This window comes from Vipera berus, assembly GCF_964194415.1.
Source record: "Vipera berus genome assembly, chromosome: 12".
NCBI lineage: Eukaryota > Metazoa > Chordata > Lepidosauria > Squamata > Viperidae > Vipera > Vipera berus.
In genome coordinates, this window is record NC_138215.1 from 21601943 (window position 1) to 21619627 (window position 17685).

Here is a 17685-nt window from a genome sequence, read left to right on the forward strand (position 1 = left end):
AAAGGCTGCTCTGCGAGGACCACCCTTCTGCCTCGGCTTCCACTTGCCCGCCGCGGCCTCGCCGACCTCTTGTCCTCAGCGAAGCCGGAAGCGAGGCGGACAATGCGCCCAAGGGACGGGGCGGGCTTGCAGCCCCCGGGAGGACTGCTGGCTTGCTCGTTAGCGGCGGCCGCAACGCCCTAAATCCGTCCCGCAATCGCGCCGCCGCCGCCCTGCTCTAGAAGGCAGAAGCCGGTCGACCTGCGTCCCCGCCGGGCTCTTCCCAGTAGAGGCGGAGGGCCAGGCGCCCGCTCACCCCCCTAACCCCGCAAAGCTCCGGCCGTCGAGGGCACCGGGTGGCCGGGCGCGCGCGCTCGCAGCCGACGGGAGAGCGAGGCCGAAAGGGAGGCGGGGTCGAGGGAGCCTCAGCGCGCATGCCCGCCATCCGCCCTCCCGGGCTGGACCAACCGCGGGCTCCGTGTCCAAACCTCCGGAGCTGAAGAGCGCGGCGCCGGAGCTGAAGAGCGCCGGGCAGGCGGCGGGTCCCCCGGCGGGGACCACACTAGGACAGCTGCGGGGCTTCCGGAGGAGGGCCAGGCGGGCCGCGCCTCTTCAGGAGAGCCGCCGGGTTTGCGCCACGCGAAGTCCCGGCTCCTGCTTTGGTTCGGGCAACGGAGCATTGCGCGTCCTCGGCCCTGATGCATGGGCGGCCCACGCGCCTGCCCGCCCGGAGGTGTCATCGGCGATGGCGCACCTCTGCAAACTCCCGGGACTCGGCCGCCAGACGGGGGGGGGCGCGGTCGAGCAGCTGAGCGCAAGCTCTCTGGACCGCGCGTCGGGCGTGCAACCGGGCGGTGGCCATCCCTTAGCTCTCCCAACAGACGCCATGGCCATGGGTGGCGGCGGCGACAGCGGGGAATACCACTCCCAAGCGCATCACCGGAGCTCCGCGGAGGCCCCGCTGGCCGGACCGCTGCACCCCGCGCTGACTGGGAGTTGCCAGAGTCCCGCCGGGCTGACCGGGAGCAGCAGCTACACTACTCTGACGCCCCTGCAACCGCCCCTGCCGCCCATCTCCACCGTTTCGCCCAAGTTTCTTCACCATCCCCAGTCACACACGCAGGCGCATCACAGGTTGGCGGGCAACTTTACTCTCTTGTCCGACAATCTTTACCCCTCACCCTATCCCAAAGAAGTGGCCGGCCTGGGGCAGACCCTGTCCCCATTGGGCGGGCTCCACAACACCCAGCAAGCCCTGTCGCATTATGCGGACGCTGGAGTCGCCATGCCGGCCGAGAAAATGCTTACCCCCAGCGGCTTCGAAGCGCAGCACCCACCCCTCTTAGCCCGGCCGGGCGACCAGCATTTCACCCCGACTACAGCCTGCCTAATTCAACTTGACGGGATCCCCCGCCAACCTCACACCCACCAGAGCGCCCGAGGGCACGGGCAGATCCAGGCCTCTTCCAGGGACCCTAAGCCTGCCGCCGCCGCCGCGCAAGGGAGCGCCGGGAATCACTCAGGGCAGCTGGAAGAGATCAACACCAAGGACGTGGCCCAGCGGATCACCACCGAGTTGAAGCGCTACAGCATCCCGCAAGCTATCTTCGCCCAGAGGGTCCTCGGCCGCTCGCAGGGAACGCTTTCCGACCTGTTGAGGAACCCTAAGCCCTGGAGCAAGCTCAAATCTGGGCGGGAGACCTTTCGCAGGATGTGGAAGTGGCTGCAGGAGCCCGAATTCCAGCGGATGTCTGCGCTCCGATTGGCAGGTGAGGGGCAGCTATGTGGGCACAGGCTGAGTGGCAGGACCGATCTTCCTGGGACCCCATTTTAGAACTCTCGCAAGAGAGGCAACAGTCCCTCACTCTCTCACCTACGCCCGGTGGGAAGAGGAGGCTCTGGCCTTCAGGAAGCAACGGGACTAAGTCAGTCCTGTGCCAGCTGGGCCCGCCTACGAAGTCCCCTCCCTCATCCTGCCCAGTGCCAGGGACTGCGGGACGCCCCGAGATCCCAGGCCTCGCTGCAGACGTTGCTCTGGCGTTCCCGACAGTGTAGGGCCGCCTCTCCTTGCGCACGAATTCAGCCTCCAGACGGAAAGCTGCTGGTGCCTTTCTGAAGTGTTTCCAGACCGGCAGAAAGCTGGTGGGAGTTGGCTTGCCAGTCAAGTCCGGTAGCGCTTGGTTAGCTCTTCTAATTTTCCCGGTAAGGACAGAAGCCCTTCCCAGATGGTTGTAGGTCGCCTCCGGGGGTCTGGCTGGGTGGGCTGGCCGCGGGAAGGCTTTGCACGCAAGTTCTGTGCTTTGGAGGAGCAGGAAAACAGTCGGGGGAAGAAATGTTTGCCCCTTAAGTGAGGATCTTGACACCGAATGAAGTTTTGTGAGGCTCAGGCTCTTCCCTTGCCCAGAGGAAATTGAGGAGTTGGCGGGATCCAGACGTTGACGGAACGGGTTCCCTCAAGGCGTGCGGGCCACCCGCGTCGTGGAGGCCGACGGCGGAAGAGGCCAGGACTCAGAATTTAGGCGCCTCCTCGGCCAGGAGTTGCTTTGCTCTTGCTGAGGCTTCTTTGTTTTCGGCGGCTGCTGCTGGAAATCCTGGTTGGAGTTTGGTCCACCGAGAAGCAGTGAAAGCCACACAAAGTAAATTCGGTGGCAGCTCTCGCGTGAAGGGGAGCGGCTACCGGGGCTTGGGCAAGGCCCATTATCGCTGGAGGGGCAACTTTCCAAGGGGACGCTCCGGCGAGGACAGACCTGGGCCGCTCCGACCCTAGTTCGTCGGAGGGGCCCATGGAAGACTTAAAGCGCGCTATCGTTGCCTGCCTCCGATGGTGAAGGGCTGAGGGCGCAGGTGGCCGGAGAACGGCGCCCCTTAAACTGCCCTCAGCAAAGGATCGCTCGACTGGCTTCTTCTAAAGAAGCCCTCGCCGCCCTTTTCTCGGCTGATGCCCGAATGTGCCAGGAAGGGGCCTTTTCCGCTCAAGGGTCTGGCAGGGCCTGGGGAAGGAAAGACGTTTCCCAAGGGGTGTGTGTGTGTGTGTGTGTGTGTGTGTGTGTGTGTGTGTGTATGTCGGGACACGAGGGTCCTGTTTTCTCCTTTGCTTTCTGCAATCCGATAGGACAGAGCACGAGCAATACTCAGTGAAAAAACGCAAAACAGCCGCGTGGATGTCGTGGGTATTCAAATAAAGTCTGTGTTTGCGTTTATACCGCGTTCGTCTGGAGTCCTGCTGCTCGCGCCGGTGGCCTTCAAGAACCCATCCCGGCCGAGCGGTGGCAACTCCTGCAAGGGAAGGTGCGTCCAGAGGCGTTCCGCGATGTGCCGTCCTCTTTGGCTCGTCACGTCCGGAATTTAGCAGAGTTTGGGTCCCCTATGTTAACCCCGCCGCCACTGCCAACTTCTTGGCCAAATTTGTTCTTTGAAAAGGGTCGTTTTATATTTGATCCTATGAACAGTTTCAGTAAGAACCCCTCTGGAACCTGCTAGATAAGGTCAGGCCAAGAAATGCATTTCCTCTACAGTATACTTTAGTATAGTGCTCTTTAGTGCTCAAAAACTTAATGGCTTCTTACCTGAGAAAATTACGCAAGAAATAAATATCAAGTAAATTATATTTTTAATTTTCTTGTATTAATTCTAACTTATTCTAATTATCAGTATTTATTAGCAGCTAAATTTATATCCTGCCTTTTATGCAGGAGCTCAGTTGGGTTTTCATTTTGCTCCATGATAACCATCCTGTGTGGCAGGCTAGACTCAGGGAGAAGGACTATTCCAAAATCACAATTTTCCTGGCTTGGGGGATATTTGAACCTGGGTCTTCCTGCTCTTAAGTCCAGCCATTTAAATTGTCATATGATACCAACATATCTTACTAAATAAAGCAGCTTTCCATAAAAGAGAGTGTTCATTTGAGAAACAGTCCTGCAGAGTGCTCTGAAACTGTTTCCCCGGGTCAGAAGACGCCAGGGCTCTTAAAACAAAGGCACTTATTTTCTTGGCTTGAGGACTTGTTCGCACCTTGATGGGGAAACCTTGAGTCAATATGTACCGCGGACTGAGGCCCTTTGTCCATTCAGAGTTCTCTCACTTTGGGTTGTTGAGGGGTCTCCTTGCAGGACCTAACCCAGTCCAAGAGAGAAATATTTTCACATTCTGGTGAAAGAGAAGCTCCCTGAGGATGGGCTCCAGCATGAATCCAAAAAGCTCGGAAGAGTAAACCTCTGGTCCCAGTGACTGACCCAGATCGGATCCTTCAACATTATCCTGGGACACATGTATTTGCCTTCGTTCATAAACAATTTTTGCTGATCATTCCCTTTCCAAGAAACAACTAACCCTTTCCCCACAGTTAGGTTAAGCCCTGAATGCGATGGGTTCAGTATGGAGAAGCATAACACTGAGGAAAAATCCCCAGTTCTTTATTCAACCAGCTTTATATGAAGGAGGGACCCTGACAATAACAAAGCCAAGGGCTTTTTATAGAAGTTGAAAGCTGCACAGTGGACATCTGCATACATTAGTCTGTGCGTCTGGGTTTATTCCTAGTTTTAGGCAAAATGGACTTTCAGGAGGGCAGGAGAGCTGGGGAAGCCCTCGCAAAGGAGATGGAGGGTGTCAGCTGATGGAAGATGGAAGTTTGGGGTTTCTGAGCTTGTTACTATATTGCAAGCCACCTTCTAGGGCTGCCTGGGTGTACAAAGGCTTTTATTCTTTGGTTTAGATTGTATTGCAGGGGAGCTTCAGCTGTGCCAGGGATGGTCAATTTGGACCCAATGGGATTAAGCCAAGAGAGGACTTGGCTTGACCTTGGTCATATCCAAAAGAGGACACTTGTTGGTGCCCTCTCCACTGTGTTTGTTAGGTTTATTTTCTCCACTAGACTATCCCTCTCTCTCTGGAGGGAAACAATGTTTGTTGACCCATAACTAATCTGTTTTGTCTCTGTTGCATCACTTCTGAATCATTGCTATGAGCATGCCGGTCATATCTACAAAGTGATGGGCTCCCTCTTCTGCCACCCCTTTTCAGCACATTATCAGCCAGCAGAGATGCTGGCTCCATACGACTGAGCTTCTATCAGGACTTCAGGTTGGTTGGGCTGCCCCTTCTTGTGAGACCTCAGGCATTCCAATAATAATAGGAAATAAATAAATGATGTAAATGTAATTGCTAAGGGGAAAAGGAGACACCCCAAGACCCTATCAGGACTGTGTAGCTAGCTAGGTCCCCATTAAAGATGTTCAAATGCTGTGGGTATTCATGTACCAGAGATGGTTTGATAGTGGTCTCTACCAATGCTTGTCTGCCCATCCTCTAGAGATGCCTTGGAGAACAGAGGTGAATTCCAGAACTCCTCAGGAAATACTGGATGAGGTTCTTGTGAGACTGACTCCTCCACTTCTGAGAGAGAAGGCAAGGTCAAAGCCTCACTGACCAAAGACAGCGTTCCCATTTGTGGATACAGGCCCCCAGTGTAGGTGTAGGATGTTCCTAATGAACAGAGAAATAACTTGCTTGGGAAAGGAGCTATGCTATTCACCACAGGGTCTTCTTCTTCTTCCAGAGGATTTCATGGCTTGCAGCTGGTGGCCTGAGAGCTCTGCTCTTTAGATCTAATTGCTGAATTCAGGCAGTGGAGGAAGCTGGGGTGCCCGCTCTTATGTTCACTCGCCACCCTGTCCTCACTTTTAAGTAAAATAAAGATTTTTGTGGGAGAAATGCTTATTGCTGTTTTTTCTGGCATTAACATTGTGATCATTTCCCTAGCATGGACCAGTGTGGACACCAAAAGTGACTTGAATTGTGTAGTTTTCATCCCTGGTTCACTGGCCAGGCACTATAATAAATGCCGCCCCAAAGCTCATCTTTAGACTCTTGTACTCCTTTCTCATTTTCAGAAATGAAGTGCCACCTAGTGGAAAACTGGGAGCCCACATTATTTAATTTAATGGTAGTTGCTTCACTTAATTGTATAAAAAAGTGAGAAATATTGCACATCAGTACATTTAAATTGGGATTATATTCTGACCAGGGGCACAGTGCCTGTCACTGTGATTAATATTATTGGCACGTAGAAATACTTGTGGCAAAAAATAGAATTGAATTCAAATTTTCCTTTTTTAAAATGTTGAGGTGGCTATTGACTAGAACATTTAAAAGGTAATTTTGAATATCAAACAGATTTTCCTAAGTATTTCACATTAGATCAGATTGATGATTCATCTCAAAGGCAGATGGTGTACTCATAATAAAGTCATCAGTCATTAATCCGCTGGAAATGACATTTGTCCTTTAAGAGGAGGTGTGAAATCTCTACAAGTTTTTCAAGAGATTCTGGCCATAAATATGTTTTTTAGTATAGGCTGCTCAGCTTTGTTGCTGCTGCCAGGAACAGATAATTCTTGCCTTTTTCTGTGTATGTGTATGTCCTTAAAAGTAGGAAATGGTTTAACAGAACTTAACAGAATAACAGAGTTGGAAGGAACCTTGGAGGTCTTCTAGTCCAACCCCCTGCACAAAAAGGGGATCTTATGCCATTCTGGACAAATGACTGTCCAATCTTTTCTTAAAACCCTCCAATGATGGAGCCCATGCAACTTCTGAAGGCAAGCCGTTCCACTGATTGTTTTATCTGGTTGCGTTTGCCTGTTGGCTTTCACTTCTCTCTTAATGAGCTGACACAAATGCAAGATGTACAGTACTCAGTTTAAGATGTGGGATTGGAACCCAAGCAAAACCTCCCTGCACCTCTTCATGCAGGTATCTCATCTAGGGTTAGGAGAAAACGTGGCAGGGCCCCGCAATAGACACTCCATGCAATCAGCAGGGTTTAAATATTAATTCTCAATTCAGACATTCCTATAAAATGTTTTAGAGTGTCCCAGGAGCCAGAGACCAGGTCATTTCTCCCCGATGATGGTTTTGGCTCTAACTTTGGAAGAAGAGATCTGACCTTTCTCTAAGGACAGGAAATGTTCAGAATCTTTGAGAAGCAGGGATCCAGAATGTCCCAGGATTTCAGCCCTCTATTCTTGCCTCCTACTAGACCGACTTTGAAAGATCTGAGGGCTAATTCAGGATTTTCTTCATGGTTTCATGGATCTGGACATTGATATCAGGTCTTATTGAACTGGAAATTAGTGAAAATTAGTGCTAAGTAATAGAAAATATATGCACATTTTAAACTTGTAATATGTGTATGATTTTTGCTTTTTCTAAGACAAATCTGTTCAAAACTACCGTTTGAAATAATCTCACAAACTGCCTTCTTTTGGTCTATGTATCCCTGCAGAGCTTTTAATCCATTTCCCCACACTGAATTTTGATTGGCCTGTCCATCCTAATGGCTGTAGCCATTCAACTCACAGTCACTTACATCCTAAAAACCTTGGAAATTAGTAATATATGCCTGTCTGGTGAAGAATGAATTCAATTGAACTCCATTCAATGGTTTTTCTGATGTCTTTTTAGAATGCATTGTAAACATTTTACTTTAAAAATGCAGCCTGCCTTTATTAACATTCTTTTAGTAGATTGTTATTGGGGAAAAAAACCCTCTAACTCTTATCTACCCCAAGTCTGAAAGTTATTTCTTCATAATATTGCAGCTTGCAAACGGAAGGAACAAGACCAAGGGAAAGACCGAGGAAATGCACTCAAAAAACCCAGACTGGTCTTTACTGACGTCCAGCGCCGAACTCTCTATGCAATATTCAAGGAAAATAAACGTCCTTCCAAAGAATTACAGATCACCATTTCCCATCAGTTGGGGCTGGAGCTGAGCACTGTTAGCAATTTCTTCATGAACGCACGACGGAGGAGCCTAGATAAATGGCAAGTCGAGGGCTGCGCCGACTCAGGCAGTTCGTCCTCTTCTTCTAGCACTTGTACCAAAGCTTAAAGGAAGGGCTGCAAATGTAGTCTTGGTGGGAGAGCTTTAAAACCACCCAGAGCTGATGAGAGTTGGGTGATATATACAGTTATTATTATTATTATTATTATTATTATTATTATTATTATTATTATTATTATTATTATTATTTAAAAAATGAGCAGGACCTCAAGAAAGCAGGTTTATACTTAACTCATTATTTATGTGTCCAAAGAAGACAAAGACTTATTTCATCTGATTTTGAATTTGCTCTAAATTACAAATTTTCATAGAATGGCTTGCAAAACAAAATGGTTAGAAGGAAATAGAGGGAGAAAACTGATTTTTACACCTTCCCTTCATTCTTGCACTTAACCCACAGTCTTCAATCATCTAATGTTGGAGCATGGTGATAATTTGTTATCAAAATACATTTCCTCAGATATAGCTCCTCACGTCCATGGCAAAATCACAGAGATGAACATTTAGTGGATTCAATAGCAGTAAGGAAGTTTTCCAGGGCAATCAGAAGCCTAAAGCAGCAAGTTATTAATATTCATTTTAACAATATGGTTTATTTTGGTGGTCTGCCAGTACAGACTCTGAATACAAGTTGAAAGAAGGTAAAGACATTTTGACTTTTATGGAAACCAGTTACATTCTCTTTGTTTATTTAGTAATAGAGCTATTCTTTATCTTTCCCCAAACCATGGTTTCCTTGCAAAAGGATCAAAATAGTACCAAAGAAGATATTTAACATACTACCGGTATTTTGTTGTGATTATTTTACTACTTCAAAGCTATTTTTACATTCAATTCTACGCAGAGCTTAGGGATAAACTAATTAATAGTAACAACACACAAGGCAGACTGTTATTCTACCAGTAGCTGTGAAAATATTTTTCACTGATTTCCAGAAGCGATCAGAGGATATAGCTCACACCCATGTGAAACTCAGGTTGTCTTTCTGCATCTCAGACAATCTTTTTTATATTTAATCTTCTGCATAAGTGTACTTTAGTCCAGCTTTCAAATGCTGTCCATTTTAGATGCATGCTCACATTTATATAGTTTATGCTCATAGTATTCGAATGATTTAAAATGCCAAATCCTGGAACTCAGGCTTAGCTCTGAGCAGAAAACTGACAAGAAGTGTCATCCAAGATACTCATTATTTTATTATTATTTGTTTGTTTGTTGTACTATTACTCTCCCCAGTAATTGAAAGTAGATATGATTAGGATTTGGAAGTATCCATGCAATATCTACAGAAATAAAGAAAATGAATATCACTTCTCATGAGAAGACCTCATAAAGAAGTCTTCAGCATGGCCTCTTAAACAACAACCCAGCAACAAAGGAATATCAGATCTCCGGCCAAGTGGTCCAGGAAGACTGCAGTTTAGTCTGTCACCATGAAGGTGGGATAAAGAAGATGGCTGTACAATATGGTTTTTCTCCTGAGATAGTGATGTTGTGATGGCTTCAAAACCATCTGCTCTCACGGCCACTAAATGATCTGTATGTTAGGGGCATGTTCCCAAGGAAGCCAACTTTGGCTTTGTTTGCATCACATTTCTTACACAGAAAGTCATACAGATGACAATCTCTACTGCTCTATTGGAACATGTTGGAATTTGTGTGCAGAGGTAACTTTCTTGTCTAGTCAGCAGAAAGTTATAACATGAAAATTAACTCTGGCATTCTTCATTCATTTCTGCATTCATTTTTTCTCTCTCAGTTTATTGCAGACTAACTCAGCAGGCTATTGCTTACTTTATAGTGGAAGGAATACTTCTTCAACCATGCTAATGTGCATCATGTTCCCCGTCCCTTTTTTTTAAAAAAAAGGTCCAATGATGTGCCACATAAGCAGTCATCTGAAGTAGGATGGTTTCACGGTTTCATCCTTAACTTCCAAACATCTCAAATAACCTGTGGGATATTTGGGAACTTAGAGTGAACAAGTTAATATTTCCACTTGACTAGAAAAATGGTAAAATGGTTTGTTACTGAATTTTAAAAAGGCACAGGGAAAATAGGAAACTCAGGAAAAAATTATAAAAAAACATTTTTACAGGATTGCAACAAGCAACCTTTTATTTACAGTGCAAGATTGACAGTCATTGTGGCATTATAGTACTCATGGCAAATATAGGTAAAAAAATAGGCAATAAGTGCTATAGAATACGAAGCTTCTTTATTTGTTTCTATGGAGCACATTTGCTGACATCCTTATATGTGAATCTGACGTCACTTTCCAGCAAAAGCCAAGCTCTCACGGGGTCACACGGTATAAGAAAAGCAAATCAATACCCAAATTGTAGAAAGAAGAAAATCAGCAAACCCTGATCCTAATTATGACCATAGCATTTTCTTCTTCAGAAGAGTTGCTATCCAGGGCTGCTCCCACCCAGACCTCTGGTCACATATATGCATCCCCACTGGAGGGAGGCCATCTTTTTCAGAAGGTGGGGCTATGCTTGCATTTCCTACAAGTCCAATAAGAGCAGCCTGGAAGGCTGCAGAATCAGGGTCAAGACCACCTTGGGTAATTTCACCCAGCACAATTTTGACACAAACTACTGCGTCACTGAGTTTTCTGAAGAAAGGCTATTCTGCCTGTGCCCCAAGCCGGGTATAACTTTGGTGGGCCCAATTTTTCAAGCTTTTCTTCCATGATAAATTCTAGACCTTTATCAAGCAAAGAGAATGTAATGGCACATTTCTATCAAGCTGTTATACTTATATATTCAGGCACTTACAATCATTATGCAGATTTTCCTTTCAAAATACTATTGTGACATATGGTTGATTTTACAATAAGCACTGTAAGTTATCTGGAAGAAGCAAGTTTAAGAATACTTATGCCTATCATTAAAAAGAAAAAAAAGTGTTACCCCATGCTATTTATCATGTGAAACAGAGATGCTACCTCACTCCATTTTCCATGGGTGATTTTAATTACACTGATGAATACCAAAGATTTTTTTCACACATAGCCTGCATCTGAAAAGGGAACTTGTGCTGCTAAACCGTGCATTTTCTATCTGTAAAGTTACTTTTCTAACTGTACAACGGCAACATAATGTTTACACTATTCTTTCAATAACAGTACAAAAAAACCTTTTGAGAACAGGTTGCAAATCACATTAAATTGGAAGAGTGCCTTGCCTGAACCAAAGCATTAAACCACTTTTGACCTCTGTAGACTTATCTTACTGTACAGATACTCTCTGAATACCTCAGCCTAATGGAATGGACATGAAAAATAAAAGGAATAATTCTTCACAATGGTGCTTTTTGCCAAGTGGTCATAATATTAAACTTTCCTTGGTAGCAATCCAAAGGTTCTTTGCAAGGGGCTTGAATCCTCTGAACAGACAGGCTGGGCATTACTTTGACTAGCTGCTCCAAATACCTCATTGCATTAAACAATTACAATTATGTTATAGGGAGCTCTGCAGAATTAAGCAGAAATTGCCGTGTTTGCTTTAAGAATTGTATTATTTGTTCTGAAGTCATGATTTGTTAAGATGAGGCACTTTCTCATTCTTTTGCTAAGCTTGAGGTTTGTTTTTTTTAAAAAAAATTCTCCTTGGCTCAAGTTGCTGGTACACACACACACACACACACACACACACACACACACAATATTAATATATCCCAGGGAAGTAACTTTTTCTTGTTTGAAAGGTATTTTAGTGTTATTTTTACAGTGTACACTTGCACTCTTTATTTTCTACTATTTTATGCTTCCCTAAGTTTATTTAATTTTGTTTATGATACTGTAGTGAATACATAATCGTTACATCTTCTGTTCCATCCCTTTTGCTCCTGATTCCTTGAAATGCCTGGCTTCTTCAGGCTTCACACTCAACATTTTGAATATTCTGAGTCCCGTGCCTTACCTTCAAAGTCAGCTGCAGTACACTTCATTGTAAGTCTTCAAGGTAGTTCTTTGATCCCAAAGAAGGCAGAGTTGCACTCTGATTCTGTTTAGTGATTTGTATTCTTTAACATTTTGCGTATGGGTGAGTATAAAGAGACGAGATGGGAAAAGTGCTAAATATTTAAAAGCACTGAGATCTGTGCCAAACTTTATGGGCTTGCCCACCCTCTTTCTTTTTGCTGTTCACATAGAGTTACACATGTAAGAATAATGGAGAACATGAAAGCAAGTTAATCTAATCTGAATTTGGAAATGACCTACAATAAATAATACTAGCAATGAATACTGTTCATTGGGGAAAGATGCTGAATGGTTTATTAAGACTTGGAGTAAAATCTATGCTGGATTTAAAATAACACACGGATAAGGGATGGGTCAGGGTTAGGGTACATAGCGGGGAAGGAGGGGGACGGGGTGGGTGGGGCTGAGGGTGGTCCTTGTGTCGCCTCCAATATTAGACTTTATTAGCATTTTAAAAGGGGATATTAGTACTGTTAATATGGCAGTTATGTCAACGTGAACTCATAGAGCAAAATGAAAATCACCAAAAAATTCGGAATGCTTGAGTACGATAAGGAGGGCATTTACTTTTCTAGCCTGCCCTATCTATGTTTCCTGGTAAAAATACATAGGAAAATCCAATTGGCGGAAAATTCCATTTAGGGTTAGGGTTATTGTGGCTGCTTGGAACACAGGACGGCACTATTTTCAGTCCCCCAGGGACTACAGAACAGGCACAGAAGAAGGAATCCTACTTCAAAAGCCTTAAAAAGGTTTCTTTCTTTCGGTGGCTGCAATATACGCTTTGACACAGTTTTCCGTCCCATAGCATTAGCAATCGAGGGCATCGCAGTATGCCTTTTCGATGGCCTCAGTGCTATCTCTAAGGGACATGCCCTCCCTCGGTCCAAGCAGGTACGGCAACCACGAAAAGAAATCTTTTAAATGGCATTTTAAGATTATTATTCTTTATTAATAAAACCTTATTAATACTAGGCCATTTAATTCTGCGCCTGTGTCTCAGGAAAATGGCCATCTGTCACCCTATTAATATCAATAATGCGTTAATATTAACATTAAGGTAAAAGGTAAAGGTTCCCCCGCACATGCGTGCTAGTCGTTTCCGACTCTAGGGGCCGGTGCTCATCTCCGTTTCAAAGCCGAAGAGCCAGCGCTTGTCCGAGGAAGTCTCCGTGGTCATGTGGCCGGCATGACTAGCACGGAACGCTGTTACCTTCCCACCGTAGTGGTCCCTATTTGTCTACTTGCATTTTTACGTGCTTTCGAACTGCTAGGTTGGCAGAAGCTGGGACGAGTAACAGGCGCTCACTCTGCTACGCGGCACTCGGGATTCGACCCGCCAAACTGCCGACCTTCCGATTGACAAGTTCAGCGTCCTAACCCACTGAGCCACCGCGTCCCTAATATTAACATTAATAAGGCGTTAAGAATAAAGATGGTGAATAATAACCTTAAAATCCTATTTAAAAGGTGTATTTCTTTTTGGCGGCCGCAATACCCGGTTTGACCACAGCAGGGCACGCTTTTCCGTCCCATCGCATTAGTATCGATGCCCCCGTAGGCCTTTTGCCTAGGATCGGGACACCGAGAAGCGAAGCACCAAAGCGCAGAGCGTCAGCCAAAGCGTGGCCACTCTACGCTTCCCCGAAAGGGACGAACCGCTCTCGTCGGCCTTCTGCGCAGGTCCGCCGTCTCCTTCCTCTCGTGTAATTTCCGAGAGCCCTTCTCGGCCCAGCGGACTTCCTGTCCGTTCATATCGGCCGTCCCCCAGGACCTTTGTACTAGGACTTTTCCATCACGGCTGACTTCCGGTCCTTTCTTTTTGATCATTCCCCTAACTTCCTTTCAGAGAGTGAGATAGACCTTCTCGGCACGGCGGACTTCCTGTCCGAGCAAATTCGCTGCCCCCCCAGGGCCTTTGAAAAACGACCTTTCCACGATGGCCGTTTTCCGGTCCATCCTTCTTAGTCATCCTCTAACTTCCTTTCGCGGCGACCTTCTGGGCCCGGCGGACTTCACGTCCGATCAACAAGTTAGACCGTAGATTTAAAACACCATTAAAAAGGTTTATTTGTTTCGGCGGCCGCAATACCGTGTTTGACCACAGGAGGGCACGGTTTCGCGCCTCATACTATTAATAATGAGGCCGTCGTAGGCCTTTTGCCTAGGATCGGGGACACACGAGAAGCGAAGCCACAAAGCGCAGAGCGCCCCCTTCACAGAGACCTCGAAACGGCCGACTTCCTGTCCGTTTCTTTTAGTTTTCCCTGCCAACTTCCTTTCGCAGCGACTTTCTCGCCACGGCGGACTTCCTGTCAGCTCAGCCGCGACTTCTGTTGTGCTACAAAGATCGCGGAGGTCCTTTTTAGAGCCGGGGCCGGCGCTCAAGGATTTTGGCGACAGGGTCCGGAATGGTGTTCCGTCCCGTATCGGGGGTCTCCTCGAAGGCAGTCAAGCAAGGCAGCCGTTTAATGGTGTTATCCCGGCGCCCGACTTCCGGATGTAGAAGAACGAGCGGTATGGCGCTTCTTTGTATAAGATCTTAATAGGTTCCTCTTAAAAGCGTACCCCGCTCACTCCCGTCCACCAAACCAAAATGTTTTCATTCAAGAATAGTTTTGCTTGACCTGCCCTGCTATTTCTTTAAGGAGATTGTACGTACGTACGTTTCTTTTTAATAATAATAATAAAAAAATCGGAAGGCACCTTGGAGGTCATCTAGTCCAATCCCCTGCTTAGGCAGAACTTACAGAATCACAGAGTTGGAAGGGACCATGGAGGCCATCCAGTCCAACTCCCGCTCAAGCAGGAGACCTTACAAAACCACACACTTGGAAGGGACCCTGGAGGTCATCTAGTCCACCCCAGTGCTCAGGAAGCCCTATACCATTTCAGACAAACGGCTGCTCAGTCTTTTGTTAAAAACTTCCAGCGTTGGAGCATTCGCCATTTCTGGAGGCAGGTTGTCCCACCGGTTAATTGTTCTAACTGTCAGCAATTTTTTCCTTAGTTGGTTTTGGGGTGAGGCACATCATCACATTTCACATCATCAAGTGAAAATCGGAGGAATATTATGCCACTGAAATTAGTTCAAATTAAGCATCGGGATAAGTTTCAGGTGGAAACTCAGTTAACGAGAAGCACGATTGCCCTAGTCTTAAATCTTTGAGAGTTGGGCAAAGAGCCACTCTCCAGGGTCCCGTTGCAGAGTCTGGTAGCTGTGCAGAGAAGGCCCTTTCCTAGGGGCCCGACGCTTTACTTTCTGGCCGGGGTGGGTGGGAGTCAGAAATGACCTTCAGGGCCCTCTTAGCAGCAAAATCCAAAACAGAAAGGACACGAGACAGGCAAGCGGGTAGCTTTGCAGCAAGCAGGCGGCATACGAAACCCAGGGCGGTTCCGATAGTATTTTGGGTCCTTTTGAGTCAGGACTGTTTTGCCGAGCATAGGGGCAACTTCAGTAGCTGTTTTGCATTTGTCTTTAGCCCTCTTTTGGGCAAGAAGCAGTCTGTGTAACACTTGTTTCTCCCACTTTCTAGAAAGCCTTGGTGGAGCAGTGGGCTAATGCCTCCTTAAGTAACACCAGCTGCCTGCAATTATTGCACGTTCGCATCCCACCAGGCTCAAGGTTGACTCAGCCTTCCATCCTTCCGAGGTAGGTAAAATGAGGACCCAGATTGTCGGGGGCAATAAGCTGACTTTGTAATAATGCCGCTTGGGGGGGGGGGAAAGCCCTAATAAGCAGGCATATACATAGAATGAAGGCTACTGCTAAGCTTGTAAGCCGCCCTGAGTCTTCGGAGAAGGGCGGGATATAAATGGGATTAAAATAAATAAATAAATAAAAAAGCTAGGCCGCTCGATGGATGCAGGCGTGGAGTCCTTCTGTGAAGACGTTTCATCAGCCTGCCCCTTGGAAAGTGAAACGCCAAGGTGACCACCCTATCCTTTGGGCCACGGGGGACAGCGAGAGCTTAGAGTTTAGAGGTAAGGAGTCGGTGTTTTGTGTTACGTGCCTACAGTCCGCTCTGATCTTCTCGGCAGCACTCTCCATCGCTTCTGGCTCTGCCAATGCTGTAACTATCTGCTTTGTTGTTGAGATATAATGTGGCATCTGCCTTTTTCACAAGGAGTAACAAACTTTCCAGGCCCCTGCCGATAATTTCTTTAAAATAAAACATTTGCCTTTTAAAATACTGCCACAACGTTGTTACGCTCTGCCAGATTTTGTCTACGCTAGTTAGTAGCAGAATATCCACAGAGACCCTTATTGACTGAAAAGCAGTCCGGGAGCAGTTAGCCAGAGGGCCGCTCTGTAGTCACAGAGAGCCTCGTGAGCCACAGGGAAGCCCATCCTCTATCAGAAGGAAGAAAGAGGAAAGATGTTTTGCTAAAAAGAAAACAAAAAAAAATGTAAACTTTTAAGCAACTCTATATTCTCTCCAAGGGGACTTTTTTCACCTGCAGTCTCAGTCTGAGGCTCTGGTGTCTCAGTTTGCCTTTCCAATCCACTTAAAACCTTTACACGAAACGATCTCATAATTCAGTTCTCTTAACGGACAGGAGTAGAAAAGGAGTCGCTTCACCCACACGGCCTAAGGAGGAAGGAAAACATCTATTGCCCGATCGGTCCTGTCCTCGCCAACGTGGTTGGCCTCGGGAAGGTTCATTCACCCAGCGCTCGCCAGACCATCCACGGAAAACTTCAGGGGCTTCCTAGATCACGGTAGCCCCAGCATTCCGTCTCAGCTTAACACAAGGTGTACACCAGGCCGGCGCGGCCGATTCAGGAAACCACAAATCCCCACTCGGCTCAACGCGTGAACCCCGTTCGTTCAGGCAAGCTGCCGCCCTCGTTACCGCCGAGCAGGCCTCCTCGCCCGCGCCCCGGAGGCCAACCCTTCCGCCTCCTGGTATGCAAACTTGCTGCAGCCGTGCCTTTTCGTCTCCTAGCAGGTGGGTTCTTTTGCTCCGCTTTGATCTGCTCTGCTTTCCTCAACCCATTTTTTGCTGCTTTCATCTCCTGCCTTCTCTGTAAATGTATGTGAAAGCTGATGAGAAGTAAAGTTTTAGTATTTACCGAGAAAAAAAATATTGTTATATGTATAGTCATGTGCTGCAGCTGTAGATGGAGAAATAAGTCTGTGGAGCCAGCGTGAGAGGATGGGGTTTGGTCTTTGTGGAAACCGAGTCGGTGGAAAGATCTGAAGAGACTCTAAAAGGACCAGCCGTCCGCAGGGAATATAAATCCTTCCATTCCCCACTATCTAATCAGAGGCGAAGCGGGTTTTCAGACGAGAGGCGAAACATCTTCAGAAATGAACGGGATTCCGTTCGCGTCTGGAAAAAGGATCTTTGGGATAACCACGACTCGGACGACTCAAACATACAAAGAAAGCATTTGAAAATATTAAACACGGAACATATCGCTAGGGAACAAAAAAATCATTTTTAATGAGAAAAGTACATTTGTGGAAAGTAAGCTTACATAGCACATACATATATCTTAAGAAGGTAAAATATGACGTCTCATTCCAAATCCTATTTTGTATAATATATAGGAGTCAAAATAACATTAAATAATTAGGTTGAAAAATCAAACCAGGAGTACTTTAATTTTTATTTTATCGATATAATTAAAGCCTAAAGGTGAGGATCTGGAGAAAAGGCAACAACAAACCAATATCGGGCGAAGACGCATTTGTCTGCATTCTGCAACGGCCAAGCATTAAAATTAATTTATTCATATTCTAAAGATAAGATAAGCGGGGAATTTTCAGAAAAAGACAATTGCTTGCGTGCGGAAGGGTCAGTCTGAATTTGCATTCCCACATGCGTAAGAACGCACACACAACCGGAATAATTTAAA

General features: G+C 46.5%; 1 protein-coding gene across 1 annotated transcript; it reads left to right on the forward strand.

The window, feature by feature from the left end:
- Positions 1–724: 724 nt before the first annotated feature.
- ONECUT1 (one cut homeobox 1) lies at positions 725–7876 on the forward strand (the record flags this gene model as incomplete). The annotated part of the gene is made up of 2 exons (XM_081337144.1): positions 725–1748; positions 7584–7876. 2 exons carry the CDS (start codon positions 725–727, stop codon positions 7874–7876), a joined length of 1317 nt encoding a protein of 438 aa, XP_081193270.1.
- Positions 7877–17685: the final 9809 nt, after the last annotated feature.